This window comes from Electrona antarctica, assembly GCF_951216825.1.
Source record: "Electrona antarctica genome assembly, chromosome: 6".
NCBI lineage: Eukaryota > Metazoa > Chordata > Actinopteri > Myctophiformes > Myctophidae > Electrona > Electrona antarctica.
The window spans coordinates 52,334,597-52,352,627 of NC_136811.1; the positions used below are offsets into that span (position 1 = coordinate 52,334,597).

Below are 18,031 nucleotides of genomic sequence, written 5' to 3' on the forward strand. Positions count from 1 at the left end.
CACCCCTCACTTCACACGAGTGTGATTGTTTTTAAGTCAGTTCGTTTTTTAAGTATAGTTTTGTTAGTTTTTATTTTTTTGATAATGCTAATGTAGTTTTTTTATTAGATTTAGTGTTAGTTTAAGTTTTTGAGGGGTGCTAGCCCCTCCTATGCCCAGCTTTGTGTGTGTGTGTACCCCATAGCTATGATTTGATTGGCTGAGCCATGGACAGAAAAGTGAGGGTGCCAATTATTGTACAATATACTAAGCTCTTCATTTCTGACTTCAACATGCCTCTCGTTCAAAATATGAAGCCAGGGATTATTCAGCGACTTTATCGTAATGATAGCGAGGTAAGCAAGCAAAACTATTTCTCCTGGTTTTTGTCCGGAACGGAAGGGGGGGGGGGGGGGGGGGGGGGGGGGGCTTACAGAGGCAAAGCGGCCATATCTTCCCGGCACCGAGCTTCTATTTTTGAGTGGTGTAAACCACTCCTACAACTGGCTTTGTTAGTTTACGTGTCTGTCCGTACCAAAAAAAATGAGCATGGTTGCTATGGTCACCCAGTTCACACGGGTGTGATTTCATTACGTCAGACATTACGTCAGACCACAGCGGATCAGTCTATATAAGACCTTACACCACTCAGTTCACACAGGTGTGATTTTTAAAGAAATCCCGGTGCTGATTGTGTTAAAATGAAGATGGATACAATGTGAGCTTGCCACACAGGGCCTTGTAAATTAACACCTTGAGGGCCCGGACCTATTTAATCCATTAATAAAATGTGCCCATCATTTATAGCGCCCGGACCACTTTTACCAGGGCACCGGAAGTTGATGTGAATGTCTGTGTAGCAGCTAACAATAGCCACACCACTCTAGAGTCGATTGACAACAACGGGATGTAAGAATAAATCTATCGCGACCGCGGAGTGCCGTCTAACACAGGATCTTTTTTCAGAATTAGACGGGATGATTTAGATCGTGAGTTATGAACGTTTTAAGATTTTCGTTTTCGTCCACTAAACAGACAGGGAACATTTTCGATGACGTGTCACTGTTGTGCAACACCGAGGATTGGGCAACAAGCGCTCCTAGGCTGTGGAGCGATGCGATCGGTTTTGATATCATTAATCTCCGTCCCGTTTATCAATCTCCGTCTGGGGCACTTGACCATGAACTTGAACTTGACGATGATCTCCGTCCTGGGCCCCGATGGTGTTAATAAAACACCATGTACAGCTGTACACAAACAATGAAGCACACATGCACACGCACGAACACGCACATGCATGCGTGCGTGCATGTGTGTGAGTGTGTGTGTTACTATACACAGACCTTATATAGTAAGGAAGGGGTCCAATTTCTTTCCAATATGGCTGCTGTGCAATCGGGCTTACTTCATATAAACATTGAAAGAGTGAATGAGAGCGTGAGAAATGTCCGTTTCAGCACTATGGACAGCGACACAGAGGGCTGGGTTCACTGCTTGCGAGTAGCAACTTTGGGTTGCAACTGAATGGCTGGAAAATGGAAATTTAGAGTTTACATGGTACACATAGTGCATGCATAAACTTCCGTTAATGATTATATCTGGTTTCAGTAATTTATTTATGATGACTTTTCTCTATTATTTATTAAGGTTAATGTAGCGGTTAATTTGTATTGGTGGTGGGGCTGGGGGGGCGGGGCGGGGGTCGTGAGACATGGCCAAAGCATTTTGGGGGTCCCCAGCCAAAAAACGTTGAGAACCCCTGGCCTATGGAACCAGGATACTGCCATTATTTCAAAATTAAAATAAAGGTTTTGAATCTCTGAATTTATTTTCTGAATGTCTGAAAAAAAACATTTGAATCTCTGAAATAAGTTTTGTAAGGTGCCTTTATACGGTATTAATATATTGCAGACTTCCACTTCAATAATAATTCCCCATGTATTTTTCCCATAAACATTTAAGTATTTATTTAAAGATCTGTAAGCCTCGAACAAAGCCAACTCGGATCGGTGGCTCAGGGGTAGAGTGGCTGGATGGTAACCGCAAGGTTGCCAGTTCGAACCCCGGCTCCCCCAGAGTTAGTGTTGAAGTGTCCTTGAGCAAGACACTGAACCCCTAATTGCTCCCGATGTGCTGGTTGGTGCCTTGTACGGTTTCCGCCGCCATCGGTGTAAGAATGTGCGTGTGAATGGGTGAATGTAATGCACAATCTATGTAAAGCGCCTTGAATAAAGGCGCTATATAAATGCACCATTTACCATTATGACAACAAACACAATATTTTGGGCCGAACAAATAATAACAAAGAAGAAAAAAAACAAAAGAAGTTTGTTAACCTGCCCTTTTTTTCTTCTTTCTAATTATGTGTTCGGCCCAAAACATTGCGTTTGTTTTGTCATGATTTGTCATGACAACAAGTTGGCTTTGATCGAGGCTTACAGATCTTTGTCTAATGCATGCGAAATGATTTCCTGGGCCTGTCGTCGTCTTGAAAGGGGGCGGGACTGCGACGCTCTATAGAGGCCAAAAGGATAAACATACTTTAGACTTTTACTTCATCCCACTGAGACCAATGTCCTTATGACGAGTTCTGACACAAAGACCACATAAGGAGATAGAGAGAGTATAAAGACCAATTTTCCAGCCCAAGCAGAACCTGCAACTCCGTCTTCATCACAATCCATAGCAGCAGCTTTGACGACACGCCCAATATTTCCCGACTCAGTTCTCTTGTTCTAAGTGGACATGCTGCCTTGGCAACTCTCTTTAGACACGTGAAGTGGAGCCGCGACCTCTACTGCAAAATGACGAATGGACAGATCCGCTCGGCAGCCTGTCAGCAAATCACCACCAGCTGTGTAACCAGCGAGGAACATGGAAACACTGACAAGTCAACACCTTGCAGCCATCAACAGTATAGCAAGACTTTAAGTCAACCAGGAAAAGTAAAGACCCATCAGATGACTTACACAAGAAGGAAATCTAACATCTGTAAACAGTTTGACAAGAGTTTCATTCAGTTAGGTACTCAGTAGTCAAACCAGCATATCCCACGTAACCCCCCTGGCAGGGGAGGCAGTATAGAGACCAGAATTACTGCATGCTATTTTGTGAGGGTGCCTATACCCTACACGGGGAGAACATGTAAAGTCCACACAGAAAGGCCTTTTTGCCAACCCCACCTCAGGTATGGGCGCTGATGGCGTGTTGGAGAGAACACAACGTCCCGGGCTGGGATGGAACCCAGGACCTTCTAGCTGTGAGCTGTGAGGTGACAGTGACAGTGACAGTGCTACCGACTGCGCCACCGTGCCCCCTACTTTGCTGAAATGTTTGACTTGCTTGTCGTAGACATTTGTGAGTGTCTACGACTTGAATTATGTTCGATCCATTTGCGGCAGTAATAATGTGCGATTCCTCTTTGCTTTGCTCTTGTGTTGTATATTGCCAGCTTTGATCTTCTTTTCAACCTCCTCTGTTGACTCCATGCTGTGCTCCATGCTGCTGCAACAGTTCTCTCTACACTCCCCTCCCACTGATTGGACTAAATTGGCATTGTTGCGAAGGCTCTCAAATGGATCTCCATATATGGGGAGAAAAGGCTGTCACTTGGATCTCCACATATGATGATGATTTATGGCCCATATGTGGAGATAATGGAAATATCCAATGCTGACATCGGATTGATGTGGGAACCCCATATAGGGATGTACACGTGTGTCATCGTCATATGCGATTGGATAGCATTGTCATTATGACACACATATAACTAAAAAGTATAAAAGGATTACAGTCAGAGACTTAAGGGGGCAGAATATCTTCTAATATCTTTGGCCTGAGTCAGTTGGATAGGACGGAATATCTGGCCAAGCAAATTATAGAGCTTTTCATTGAAGGTTTCCACATCCCGGTTAAGTTCGTATCGAACACCACTGTAATGGGTCCTAACTAAATAACCAGCATTAGTCAAGCTATTTTTCAGGCATCCTGCACTGAATAATGCATGTTCTGTTGTTGACTAGACAGGGGAGATCCCCTGTTACTAACAGACACTCTACAGCAATAGCTACTGTCACAATACCGAGCTATTTAACACTGTTACCGAACAAACACTCTATAGCAATGATTACTGTCACAATATAGAGCTATTTAACACTGTTACCGAACAAACACTCTATAGCAATGATTACTGTCACAATACCAAGCTATTTAACACTGTTACTGAACAGACACTCTATAGCAATGATTACTGTCACAATACCAAGCTATTTAACACTGTTACTGAACAGACACTCTATAGCAATGATTACTGTCACAATATAGAGCTATTTAACACTGTTACTGAACAAACACTCTATAGCAATGATTACTGTCACAATATAGAGCTATTTAACACTGTTACCGAACAGACACTCTATAGCAATGATTACTGTCACAATATAGAGCTGTTTAACACTGTTACCGAACAAACACTCTATAGCAATGATTACTGTCACAATATAGAGCTGTTTAACACTGTTACCGAACAAACACTCTATAGCAATGATTACTGTCACAATATAGAGCTGTTTAACACTGTTACCGAACAAACACTCTATAGCAATGATTACTGTCACAATATAGAGCTGTTTAACACTGTTACCGAACAAACACTCTATAGCAATGATTACTGTCACAATATAGAGCTGTTTAACACTGTTACCGAACAAACACTCTATAGCAATGATTACTGTCACAATATAGAGCTGTTTAACACTGTTACCGAACAAACACTCTATAGCAATGATTACTGTCACAATATAGAGCTGTTTAACACTGTTACCGAACAAACACTCTATAGCAATGATTACTGTCACAATATAGAGCTGTTTAACACTGTTACCGAACAGACACTCTATTAGCAATAGCAATACATAGCAATTTAGCACTGTTTATTTAACACTTATAGCGAGTTTTACGTAACTACATGCTGGAGACCTTGTATGTCCAAAACTTTTTTTTTAAATCGTTACTTTCTAAATATTTTAAGATAGCGAAAACAGCCGATCCACAATCAACCACACATGTGTGCTTGTATATTGATATTTGTATATTGATATTTTCACTATATAGTCGTGTGCGTGCGTGTATGATGAAGAAACAACAGAATTACAAGTTGAAATATGGTTTCTGCCCCGACAGCAACAAATAATAAGCCATATGGCAACGCGACCATATGTGACTAAATTTGACTGAGGGACTGCCATTGGATTTTTTTGAATTTTCGTTTTATCTGGTCATATGAAAGCAGGGAATCATAGCTTCAAATTGACATATTGGTTGTTCAGTTTGACCCACCAGTTTTGGAGATAAATGGCTTATAGAGTAATGTCTTGCAGAAAACAGCGAGTTGAGAAAACAGGCTTGAAAGGTTCACTTCTGTGGTCTCTAACATTACACCTAGCTACATGTTTAAGCATTTATTTCATATTTACATGTCGATTTCAGCTCTGACACTTATTTCAGACATGCTCTAGTATGTGAAGAGTCTGCCTGTGCTATAAACGCATTTTGGAAAATAAATACAAATAAAACGTTTTTCTCCTCTGGTGAAAAGCTGGAATTTGCGCGATGGCAGTCTCTCAGTCAAATCTGGTCACATATGTGATCGCATGGAAAAAATGTGACGTAATAAATCGTTACGATGACTGGTGATGAACTGATATCCAAGTCAACGTCGCATAGACCCTACAGTATAACAAACATCTGTTATGTGCTAATGGCGGGGGGGGGGAACGTCGTTATGGAATTATAAATGTTTTATTACGCCAAGCCGCATTTACCGTCTATTATAGGCCTGCCCGGTCATTTGTGTGATTAATGATCTGACACACGCACGCACACGTGCACACGCGCACACACGCGCACAGAGAGAGAGAGAGAGAGAGAGAGAGAGAGAGAGAGAGTTAGAGTTAGAGAGGGAGGGAGAAAGCCTGAGGGAGAGTAGTGAAGGAAACCCTCTTACGTGGGTGTTTTACCACATTGAGAGGAGAGACAGAACAGAACAGAGGTGGGGGGGTGGGGGGGGGGGGGGGGGGGAGAGTCCCCGCTGCGCTGTGATTGGCCTCTGTAACCATGGTGAACTCACAAGTGGCCAATTGAGATGGAAATATTGAAAACATGTATATGGAACGCAAGACAGGACCCTGCAGACCTTAACTATCTCGATCTCTCTCGTTCTCTGTCTCGTTCTCTCGTTCTCTCTCTCTCTCTCTCTCTCTCTCTCTCTCTCTCTCTCTCTCTCTCTCTCTCTCTCTCTCTCTCTCTCTCTCTCTCTCTCCGCTCCCTTTCAGATAGTCACACTTGCTTGCTTTTTACACGCACACACTTTTTCTTTTCTTAACCATAAGCCTAAAGCCAAAATAATGTGCTGATCTACAAGCTCACACACAAGCACAAACGCACGCACGCACGCACGCACGCACGCACGCACGCACGCACGCACGCACGCACGCACGCACGCACGCACGCACGCACGCACGCACGCACGCACGCGCGCACACACACACGCACACGCACACACACTCTCACCCAAACACCCACACAGGAAGCGAAACACCAACTATCTCTCTCTCTCTCTCTCTCTCTCTCTCTCTCTCTCTCTCTGCCTTTAACACTCGTCCTGGTTGCTAGGAGACACAAAACCACGGCAACAGGCAGGTCAGCCTGGAAACAGTGGAAAGCTGAGGTAATGTTCTCTGCTTTCATCAAGCACGCACACACATGCACACACACATGCACACACACATGCACACACACACACGCACACGCACACACGCACACACACACACACACACACACACACACACACACGCGCGCGCGCGTGCGCACACGTTCTTCGTTCTTCAACAACACCGGGTATGCGTGCGTGTGCAAGCAAGTCATTTCTTTCCTGAACTATTTCTTTAAGCCTCGTCCCTTTGTGTTCTCTGTATGGAAAAGCTGCTCTGAGTGGATCCTCTGCACCCGAATCCTTTCACTTAATCCCTTTAATCTACACGTGTGCCGATGACTTCCAAGTCTGTCCTCTTGTTTGCGGCGTCTGTGTCCCCAGAACAGCTTGTTGCCAGCCAGCACAGTGTCATCATGGATGGATCAGTGGTGGCTGGCTGACTGGCTGGCATGGGAAGCAGTGGCGTGCACAGATAGACACTAGGGGGTGCTAGAGCACCCCCTGCCCTTTTGGCAATGTGCCCTTTTGAAAAAAAAAGAAACAAAAACTTTTTTTTCTCTTTTTTTTTTGATTTTTCAAAAATAGCAGACCTACAAGCTCATAGCGCGCCACTCGGTGGCGCGCTATGAGCTTGTAGATCTGCTATTTTTCAATAGCTAAAGCATAACATAATGCTAACACCAAAAGGGGTTCCCGCCCAAAATGGATTAAGGCAACCGGCCGGTTCCACGCGCTGCACAAGGTGCCCTTTTTTAACTTGAGCACCTGCCCCTCTAAATGTCTGTGCACGCCACTGATGGGAAGCATGCTCCATCTCCTCAATATAGAGCGTCACAGTCCCGCCCCCTACCATGGCCCAGGAAATGAATCACAATGCATTTTTCCCATAGACATTTCAAAAAGTATTTATTTAAAGACCTTTTAAGCGTCGTACGAAGCCAACTCGAGTCGTGACAAATCATGACAACACACACAATATTTTGGACCAAAAAAAGAATTACATAGAAGAAAAACAACAACAAAAGTGTAACCTGCCGTTTTTTTCTACTTTCTAATTCTTTGTTTGGCCCGAAAAATTGTGTTTGTTGTCATGATTTGTCACGACAAGAGTTGGCTTTGTCCGCGGCGTAAACGTCATTAAATAAATACTTTCTGAAATGTCTATGAGGAAAATGAACAGAGAATAATTTCCTGGGCCATGGTAGGGGGCGGGACTGCGACGCTCTATAGGCTACTTCTCTCTTATTATTTGTTCACCCCCCTGTCAGGTGAAAAGAAGCAGCTTGGTCTCCTCATGCATAGAAGGAAGCATGAGGTCAGTCCGTTGCTCTCCCCAGGTTGATAGAGGAAGTGTAGCGCCCATGATTACATTAGATAATTGACACTGGGTGAACAAATGGGTTGCAAAATCATGGGATAAAAATTTAAAATATATATATATATATATATATATATATATATATATAATTTTCTAAAAGTAAAAGGGTAAATTGCCTTGAAGGCCCTATAGCGTGTGAAAACGTGTACGTCACCAAGAGGAGGGCGGTGTCTGAAAAGCTAGGGACGGCCCTCTCGTGGGCATTAAATCCTAGCCCACATCACTCAGAATAGAGTTACGGTGGTATGTTTTTGTAAATATTGAGCTCGTTCTTGGCGACAACATAGTGAACCAACACCAGGATGGATAGAAAGAACGTCGGGCCCAAATACATTACAAGGACAAGGAAAATGTTGTGAACAAACACGGCTGTGCTTAAATACTTTGTTGAACGTTATGTCTCTGCGCCTGTGCGCCGATCCAAGCCATTCTACGTCTTTTTGTAAACTTGTCAATCTGGGTTCCTTGATGCTGTCTCCATGCTGGAAAGCTGAACATCTAATTCCGTTTTCTGGCTCATTTCCTCGACGTGACCTGCTGTGGCACTTATTTACTGAGCAAGTCTGCACCATTGTGAGGTCAGTTTAAAAAAAGAACGTATACAAGCACACTGGATAGTCGCTCAATGTAAACAAACCAGACAAGCCAGCAAGTATGGCGGCCGCTACCACGTGACACATTATGTTGACGCCCCCTCCAGGAGTTTTGGTACACCCTATAGTAAAAGACACTGGTTCTGTTCAGAATGTATTGTCGTCTCCCGTCTTTCCACAAAATAATAATGCTTGATAAGAACCCGGCTCGATAAGCCTGTTCGATAAGTTGCTCGCTATCAATAAAAAACAACGATCTCCATCCCTAATTGTTAGTACCTCGGCCTGCAGGCACCTGGCTTTCTACAAATGTCATCTAAATCCTGACAGTTTTCTCAGTTCTCAAACATTTTCATGTCAAAGACCCCCAGAAATATATATGTATTTGGCCGCCGACCCCCATCTGAAAATATGTTGTTCCAGGGACCCCCCCCCCCCCCCCCCCCCTAGAAGCAAAGATTTGAGTTAAAAACTTTTGCTCTGAAAGAATATATATTCAAAGATTTGCGCCACATTTTCGCTATTTTTCTAAAATAGCATATAAGCTCGTAGCACAGTGCCGCGCTATGAGCTTGTAGATCTGCTATTTTTCAATAGCTGAAGTATAACATAAAGTTGTATGTTATACCTGACCAGAATGAGAGTGGGTGTGCGTGCTCTATTGTACTTTACTGTAGAACCCATAGTATCGCACGTTTTGATCGCATGCGAGTTTGGCCTTTCTTCCTGCTGCCGCAGAAACCATAGAAGAGAAACATGCATCAGATGAAACATGGCTGCTCCTCTTCTTCACCACATCATCAGAGTGTGATGATGCCCAATTTACGTCCCTAGAGCCCAAATTCCAATACACAAAATCTCGGCCACTCGATCACTCACACTCCACACTCACCACTCCATGGTGGTGGGACGGTGAAATTGGTGACAGAGAAAGATTGTGTGCACATCTCAATGCCTATACATTCAGGCCAGGCGCTGGATGTCAGGCATCGAGGCCAACATCAAAGAAGAGGAAGAACATCCGCACACCAGTTTGTAGAGCTCCGAGACTTACTTTATTTAAAACAGTTCTAGTGCCGCTAATTGTTTGATCCAGTGTTCCGCCGCTGCATAATACGCTATTCCCGCTATTTGTTTAATGCGTTTAATTCTCTGTTTTAAAATAATTAAAAAGAAACAGCGCATTTATCCGGGACCTGATGACGAGGCTGTCGCGTTATGATGACGAAACCGGAAATCAAGTCATCATCTGGGCTGCTAGGGCTTCTGGGAAATTGAGCCCAATTCAAGTGGACGGGGGGGGTTTGTTTGGACTACAACTTGCTCTGCACTTTGGTTTCGTTTCGCATTGTCATGGCCGCTGGCTCGTCTGATCATAACAAGACGAACGACCATTTTTTACCGGATTTTCGTGGTTGAAAGCTGCAAATACTTCAGCGTATGCTCCAAAGGTAATAAAACAATGTCGGCAGCGTTGGATATTTGATTAAAATGCGGGTTCCGCGGGCTATGACGTCAAAGTGTTAACAATTTTGCAACGTTTCAACCGTCTAGGTTTGGGGTATTGGAGTCATGAGTCATGAGTCCTCCCTTCACTTCCCTCTGTCTAGACCAGGGCTTCTCAACGTTTTTGGCCGGGGACCCCCGGAAATGCTTTGGCAACGTCTCGGGACCCCCGCCCCGCCCCCTCCTGACCCCCAATATAAATTGACTGCTACAATAACCTTAAACCATTTTGGGCGGGAACCCCTTTTGGTGTTTTAAGCATTGTTATAATTTAGCTATTGAAAAATAGCAGATCTACAAGCTCGTAGCGCGCCACCGAGTGGCGCGCTACGAGCTTGTAGGTCTGCTATTTTTGAAAAAAAGTGAAAATAAAATGTAAAAATAAATCTTTTTTTTTTTTTTTTTTTTTTAATAATTTGGGGACCCCCCAAAATAATTTGGCGACCCCCTAAAATAATTTGGCGACCCCCCGAGGGGTCGCGACCCACGGGTTGAGAACCCCTGGTCTAGACTAGACTTAATATGCTGAACAGGAGTCGTCGGAATAAAGAAAGCTTTCTCAAGAAGTGTAATCTTCTGAGGCGGGAAATTGATGTTCACAGGTTTCTAAATTAGTCTCAACAATTTTCTATGACCACGACAGGCTCCCCGGCTCCTCCAGTGGAGGTACTATAGCCGCAGAGAGTGCTTATATGCCAGTGGCCGGCGAATTATAGTGATTACGTGGTTGTGTGTGTGTGTGTGTGTGTGTGTGTGTGTGTGTGTGTGTGTGTGTGTGTGTGTGTGCGTGCGTGCGTGCGTGCGTGCGTGCGTGCGTGCGTGCGTGCGTGCGTGCGTGCGTGCGTGCGTGCGTGCGTGCGTGCGTGCGTGCGTGCGTGCGTGCGTGCGTGCGTGCGTGCGTGCGTGCGTGCGTGCGTGCGTGCGTGCGTGCGTGCGTGTTACCTTGGAAAGATCCACCAGTGTGTTGGCCTGGTCACTGAGTTTCCTCTGTTCCATCTTCACACTTCGCAGCCTGCGCAAGCACACGCACACGCACACGCACACACACACACACACACACACACACACACACACACACACACACACACACACACACACACACACACACACACCAGAGAGTTTATCTTTACAAGTCACCATGGCTACCTTGAGTGCGTGCCTGTGTTGTTTGCCATTACGATACTCAAAGTACAACCATTGTTCTGGTACCTCACAAGAAAACTAAAACTATTGTTTTATGGTTAAAACAAATGTAACGTTACATTTACAATTAGCACAACATTCAGGTTGGGGTTAGTGTTAGGATTAGACACGTGCGTGCGTGCGTGCGTGCGTGCGTGCGTGCGTGCGTGCGTGCGTGCGTGCGTGCGTGCGTGCGTGCGTGCGTGTCTTACTGGTGTATTGCCTGGAGGAACTTCCTCTGGTGTTTTCGTACACGGGAGTGATCCAGCCTCTTCATCAGCTTGGTGTGTTTGTAGATCAACCACGTCTCTCGGAGGACGTTAGCAGCTGCGTTCTTTATCTGAAACACACGCACGCACGCACACACACACGCACGCACGCACGCACGCACGCACGCACGCACGCACGCACACACACACACGCACACACACACGCACACACACACACACACACACACACACGGGGGCACACGCACGTGCACACACACACAAATGTAACATCTGTATTTGCGTTCATGTTTCACAAGAAATGCTTGAACACAAACAGAGGCAGATGCACAGACTTGGGGAACTCAACAATCAGAAGCATCGTCTCCTCCGTATGTGGCAACTGTCAATTTATCACAGGCAGACACTGAACAGACTTCCTGAAATCTGCAGGTCTCTCACAACCAATCTATGGACATTAGCGAGGCTTCATATAAACATATAAACATATAACACCAGCGGTTTACATTTTTAACCATCCATCCATTCATCCATCTTCAACCGCTTATCCGGAATCTGGTTGCAGGGGTAACAGTTCCAACAGAGATTTTCAGTGCTCCCTCTCCTGAGCAACATCATCCACTTCCCCCTTGGGGTCCAGGCGTTCCCAGGCCGGTGTAAAATAGAATCCTTAAAGATGGAGTGCCACAATTTTTGTATTTTTCCAGTTTTTCATGTGTCTATGAGGTGACAGTACTTCATTAGACACCCTGGAGTCGTTTTTATGTGCAATAGTGTAATAACTTTGTATTTAGGGTTTCTTCCTGGAGGCTGAACCCTTGACAGTCAAACGGGCCAATGATATAAACACTGATAGTGTGACGTATTACTATTGCACGCACACACGCACCTCCCCCTCTATATATTTTTTTAAATACGACAACCTCTGTGGGCGGAGCTGCCTGCCACATACACGTGTGAACTGAACGGCACAGCCAGTTTGCTGCTCTGTGCCTAACCCTAACTGTGTGGCAGATTTTCAAACAGTCATTTCACACATTACCAGTTCACAGCAGAACAGACTGTTTTTCGTTAGATAATTGGAAGCAAGTAAATGTTCATGTCGGGTCCTCAGGATTAATCAAGGAAACCACAACAAACCAGCCTTATAGCCTACCTGCTCTGCTGTAGTTGCTCTTGCTGTTCTCAAGGAGTAGGTTGTTTCTTTTATAATCACAGTGGCTGGGCTTTGATACAGAGTGTAGTGTCACAGTGTGCATTCTTGTTGGCTGTTGTAGTCAATATGTAGATCCTAATACTTATACAAGGCTGTAAAGTCAAGAATTAGAAGTATCTGTTGTGTCGCGCTGGAAGTGTTGTAGCCAGACATGTTGCCATGTCTGGCTATGGACTATGCGACTTGGACTTGTTTTCATATAAGTAACTTTCAGGGGAGATGTGGTTGACTTGACCAATGGTTCATGTGAAGGACCCTCAGATTAATATGTTGTTAAAAGGATTGGTGTTGTTTTCATAAATATTCAAGGCAATTTCTGTGACTTATTTCCGTGGACCTGGCCGCTTGTTTCTTTAAATCTGGCGACTTTTGCTGAAACTCAATGCAGTCAGAAGAAACATTCATGTTGTAAATTGAGTTTGATCAGAGCAATAGACGAGTGGAGAGTCTTCTGTCCAGAGCATCATGTGCCTAGGGCAGTGCAAGTGTTTTGTGTCAATAAAGGACAGTTTCAATTCCAGGGTGCTTAGCTGGAGGAAATCAATAGCCTACAATATATTGGCAAATTATTCATGCTAAATGATCTATAAAACTAATTGTTTCTGCTGTTAAACTATGATTTAATTGGATGATGAGCTGAGCTGATTGTGACAATAGGGTCAATATAATTGGAGGAAATAAATAAATGATTACAAAAAATCAGAAAAAACAGATCTCATATGGTATGGATGCATGGATTATAGGCCTATACATGGATGGTGGCAGTATAAGTGCATAATGGTGCTTATCCGATATCTCAGAAATATGGGAAGTGTTCACTTCTAACATTCACAAAAACATGAGTTTTTGTTACATTACAGACACCAATTTGTCATTTTGTAAACAAAAGGGCAGAGCCATGGGCTGCATGTCCTTTTATAAGGAGGGGGAGGGACTAGGACAAGTGGGTGGTCTTAAAGGAGGAGGCGGAGGGACTGGATTAGGTGGGTGGTGCTAAGGTTAAACTCACGCATACCTAATGAACTGGTGAGTGTACAATTTACAATTTACAATTTAGGCATTTAGCAGACGCTCTTAATCCAGAGCGACTTACATTAGGCAAGAACAAAAGTATGGGAATACATCACATATATAAAATGCATTTATCAAGAAACATGCGTAAGCTAAGAACGTAACTAGAACATATCTATATAATGACACTATACATATTAAATATACATATATACTATACTATGCTATACATATGTACTATGATGTGCTATGACTACATACAATGCAATTATTGTGCTGTCTACAAGACATGCTATAAGTCTGTTTCAAATGCTATCTAAGTCTAAAAAGTGCTATCTAAGGGGGTAGGATAAGTGCTATGGGCCATGATGGAGTCTGAAAAGGTGGGTCTTCAGACTACGGCGGAAGATTGGGAGTGATGCTGCAGTTCTGATTGCAACGGGGAGTGCATTCCACAGTTTTGGGGCCAGAAGGGAGAAGAGTTTGGGACGTGTGGAGCGTTGTCCCGGCGTTTTTAGTGAGGGTACTTCCAGCTTTCCTGCGTTGGCTGATCTGAGTGCGCGGGAGGGTTTGTAGGGTTCAATCATGCTTGCAAGATATGGGGGAGCCATACCTTTGGTTGCTTTGAATGCCAGCATCAGAGTTTGTGTGTCCACATAAAATCATAATTTTAACAAATACTGTACACTTTTTTGAAAAAAGTATACCTCCTTATATAACTATAACACCTGATGATCATGTTTAAGGGTAGAAAAAAATCACGGCACTCCATCTTTAAGACGTCGGCACTTAAAACGGTCAAATGTACAATGCACTTCCACAATTATCACTTCTCTACTGTGTGTTTCACTTGACTTGTATGACATGTGTTCCAGTTGACTGGTTCATATTTTTAAAGAAAATGGGTGTATCACTTGTTTGTTTATATATGATCTTCCTGTAATTTATAAACAACTATGGGTCTTTCTGTCATTCAGGCCCGGAATGGACAGTCTGGCAATTCTGTCAGATGCCAGAAGGGCTGGGCAGTCATCCATGCATCCATCTTCAACCGCTTATCCGTAGTCAACAGGGGAAACAGCTCCACCAGAGTGCTCCAGACTTTCCTCTCCAGAGCAACATTTGTGACTTCCTCCTGGGGGATCCCGAGACGTTCCAAGGCCAGTGAGTCGATGTGTTGGCTGGCTCCTTTCCAGGTGAAGGAGCAGCGGTTCTACTCCGAGTCTGTTGTTGTGACTGACCTTCTCACCCTATCTCCAAGGGAGATGCCAGCCACCCGTCGAAGAAAACTCATTTCGGCCGCTTGTATTCGCGACGCATATTCATTCGGTCATGTATGGCAGTCACGTGCCATACAAATACATCATTGGTGACTTGACGTGTCATTACAGCAGGCAGATATAACCCCACAGGGCTGATATGTGTCATTACAGCAGGCAGATATCACCCCGTAGGGCTGATACCTGTATGTGTCATTACAGCGAGCAGGGAGACCGTGACAAATCAGCTGGAGGACAGCGATTGAATGAAAGGCTTCAAAGTGAAGCTGTGCGGAGCTAAACAAAGGACAATTATCCCTCTGAGAGCATGAAGGCACCCAGCAGCTATAATAGCCTCCAGCATAGGCGTCGGAGAGCGAGGGGGTCTGAATGTAATTGGGGAATGAAGTGGCCTGTCTATATTTATTCATTTATTTTTGCTGCCCGGCGCTGGTGCACCGTTCCCATTTTGTTGCGTATTGGCTGCCGCTCACATGCTTGCCTCTCGCAGCAATGACCAATCTGGCCAGTGGTTCCCAAAGTGGGGTCCGGGGACCCCCCAGGGGTCCTTGAGGGAGTTCCAGGGGGTCCCCACCTAAATGATAGTTTGGAACCAAATGGACCCTTATGGGTCTGTATCAAATGGAACCAAATGGAAGGGCTGATATGTGGAGATGGAACCAAATGGACACTAACGGGTCCATTTGTACACAATAAGTTAAATTAACATTGATTTAACAATATAAATTGGGATCTCACCTCCGCCCCGCCCCACCCCCTCCTGGTGCTGCGGCCATCTTGGAAACTAAACACAATATAAACAATGGGAGAGGGGTGGGGCTGAGAAAGGCCCTTATTACATAACCTCCCGCCCCAGAGGCAGACTCTAAGGAGAATATCACCTGTCGTATACCCATTGTCACAGACACAGTAGCCTACTTAGTTGTTTAAATCTTGTATGACCGGACCAAAGCTGCCTACCGACGATGTCACTGGTAGTCAGGTTTCTGAACTGTACACAGACCTCCTCTGAGCGAGTAGACACCAACAGTGTCATTATTATAAAGTTCATGCATTAGTGAGGAGAACAAATTCTATACCCTCACCTATGGTCATGAAGTTTGGGTCATGACCGACAGAATAAGGTTGCGGATACAAGCGGCCGAAATGAGGGTAGCTGGCATCTCCCTTAGAGATAGGGTGAGAAGTTCAGTCACACGAGAGAGACTCGGAGTAGAGTCGCTGCTTCTTCGCCTGGAAAGGAGCCAGCTTAGGTGGTTCGGGCATCTGGTTAGGATGCCTCTCGGGCGTCTCCCTAAGGAGGTCCTCGATGCACGTCCCACTGGGAGGAGACCCCGGGGCAGACCAAGGATGAGATGGAGGGATTATATCTCTAAACTTGCCTTGGAACGCCTCGGTATCCCCCAGGACGAAGTTACTAATGTTGCTCTGGAGAGGGAAGTCTTGAGCTCTCTGGTGGAGCTGTTGCCCCTGCGACCAGACTACGGATAAGCGGTTGAACATGGATGGATGGATGGATGAATGAACACATTATTGAAGATACTGTAGGTTGAAAATGGTAGTGCTCCTTTAAGGCCCAGACCCCAGGTACAGCGCTTGAGCGCGCTACTATATATAGAGGAGAATTTAATTAGATACAAATGGAAACACCTGCCACTCAATCAACCTGCTGACAGCTCCCATGAGTCACTCCCCCCCACATCTCACACACAACACAGCTGAGTCCAAATCACCCACCCACAAAGTACTCAACCTCCGGCCACGTTCACACAGACTCGTTTAGAAAAGAAAGTTTACCGTACACACGGAATCGTCTCAAGAAATGTGTGTCCACATGAAACCACGTACTGAAAACGCCACAAAATGATGCTGAAAACGCTGGTAAGTACAAGTGAAATGTGTGCTATACAATAATAAGAATGTGCCGGGCCGGCCCACACACTGCTGACCTGCACAGTGCTGGAGCTCATTTATTGAAGGAGAAGCAACGTGTCAGTCGCTGATGCCGTAGTAGTAGTAGTAGTCAGAGCCGGATTTACCTTGCTGAGGGGCCCCGGGCTGGAGCAAATTTGAGGGCCCCCCTTGGGGCGCGCGGCAGAGCCGCGCGTCCTGCACAGCCGCGAGGCACAGCCGCGAGGCACAGCCGCGAGGCCGAATTTTTTTTGGGCTATTTTGTTTTCATTTTGGGGTACCCAGGCCCCTAAAAAGAGAGGCAGGCAGGCAGAAGCTCTCAATGGTTTAACCATAATACAACTAAATACAATAACAATACACACATTTCACTTGAATTGGATTTCACTTTACAATTTTATAATTAAAAAAAATATATATATATATATATATTTCTTTATTTTTTTGGGGCCCCCCTAGTCGGGGGCCCCCGGGCTTCAGCCCACCCTAGCCCAACGGTAAGTCCGGCTCTGGTAGTAGTAGTAGTAGTAGTAGTAGTAGTAGTAGTAGTAGTAGTAGTAGTAGTAGTAGTAATAGTAATAGTAGTAGTAGTAGTAGTAGTAGTAGTTGTAGTAGTAGTAGTAGACTAGTAGTAGTAGTAGTAGTAGTAGTAGTAGCAGTAGTAGTCTGAAAACCCACCTCTTCAGACTCCATATTAGCCCGTAACACTTGCCATAGTATAACTTATGTAATTTATAGATAGCATTTTTGTAGACATAGCACTCTATAGTGTTGTATACGCATAGTTCCATTATATAGATATTCCACTGTTAGATTCTTAGCTTACGTATGATTCTTGATGACTATTTTTATGTAGCCTATTTGATGTATTACCATGTTTTGTTCTTGCTTACTGACTGTAAATTGCTCTGGATTAAGAGCGTGTGCTAAATGCCTAAATTGTATAAATTGATGACCTCCTCAAAAGTACAAATGACAAACGTGCATCTCGGTTTTAAATCAACGCATTGTTGTTTTCCCAATACTGTACTTGAAT

The 18,031-nt window shown here is 44.5% G+C and overlaps 2 protein-coding genes across 2 annotated transcripts in view; one reads left to right on the top strand and one right to left on the bottom strand.

The window, feature by feature from the left end:
- LOC306925145 (scavenger receptor cysteine-rich domain-containing group B protein-like) overlaps nucleotides 1–18,031 on the top strand; it is a gene marked incomplete at its 3' end in the record, with an annotated part of 797,673 nt that overhangs the window by 349,100 nt on the left and 430,542 nt on the right. The gene's annotated exons all lie outside the window — the stretch shown is intronic.
- The window catches only part of LOC306925142 (small conductance calcium-activated potassium channel protein 3-like), a gene marked incomplete at its 5' end in the record, with an annotated part of 218,701 nt that overhangs the window by 1,236 nt on the left and 199,434 nt on the right, over nucleotides 1–18,031 (bottom strand). Inside the window, 2 exons of the mRNA XM_079503824.1 lie at nucleotides 11,111–11,180; nucleotides 11,563–11,690. Of these exons, the coding sequence (XP_079359950.1) occupies nucleotides 11,111–11,180; nucleotides 11,563–11,690 (198 nt within the window). The remainder of the gene's footprint in view (nucleotides 1–11,110; nucleotides 11,181–11,562; nucleotides 11,691–18,031) is intronic.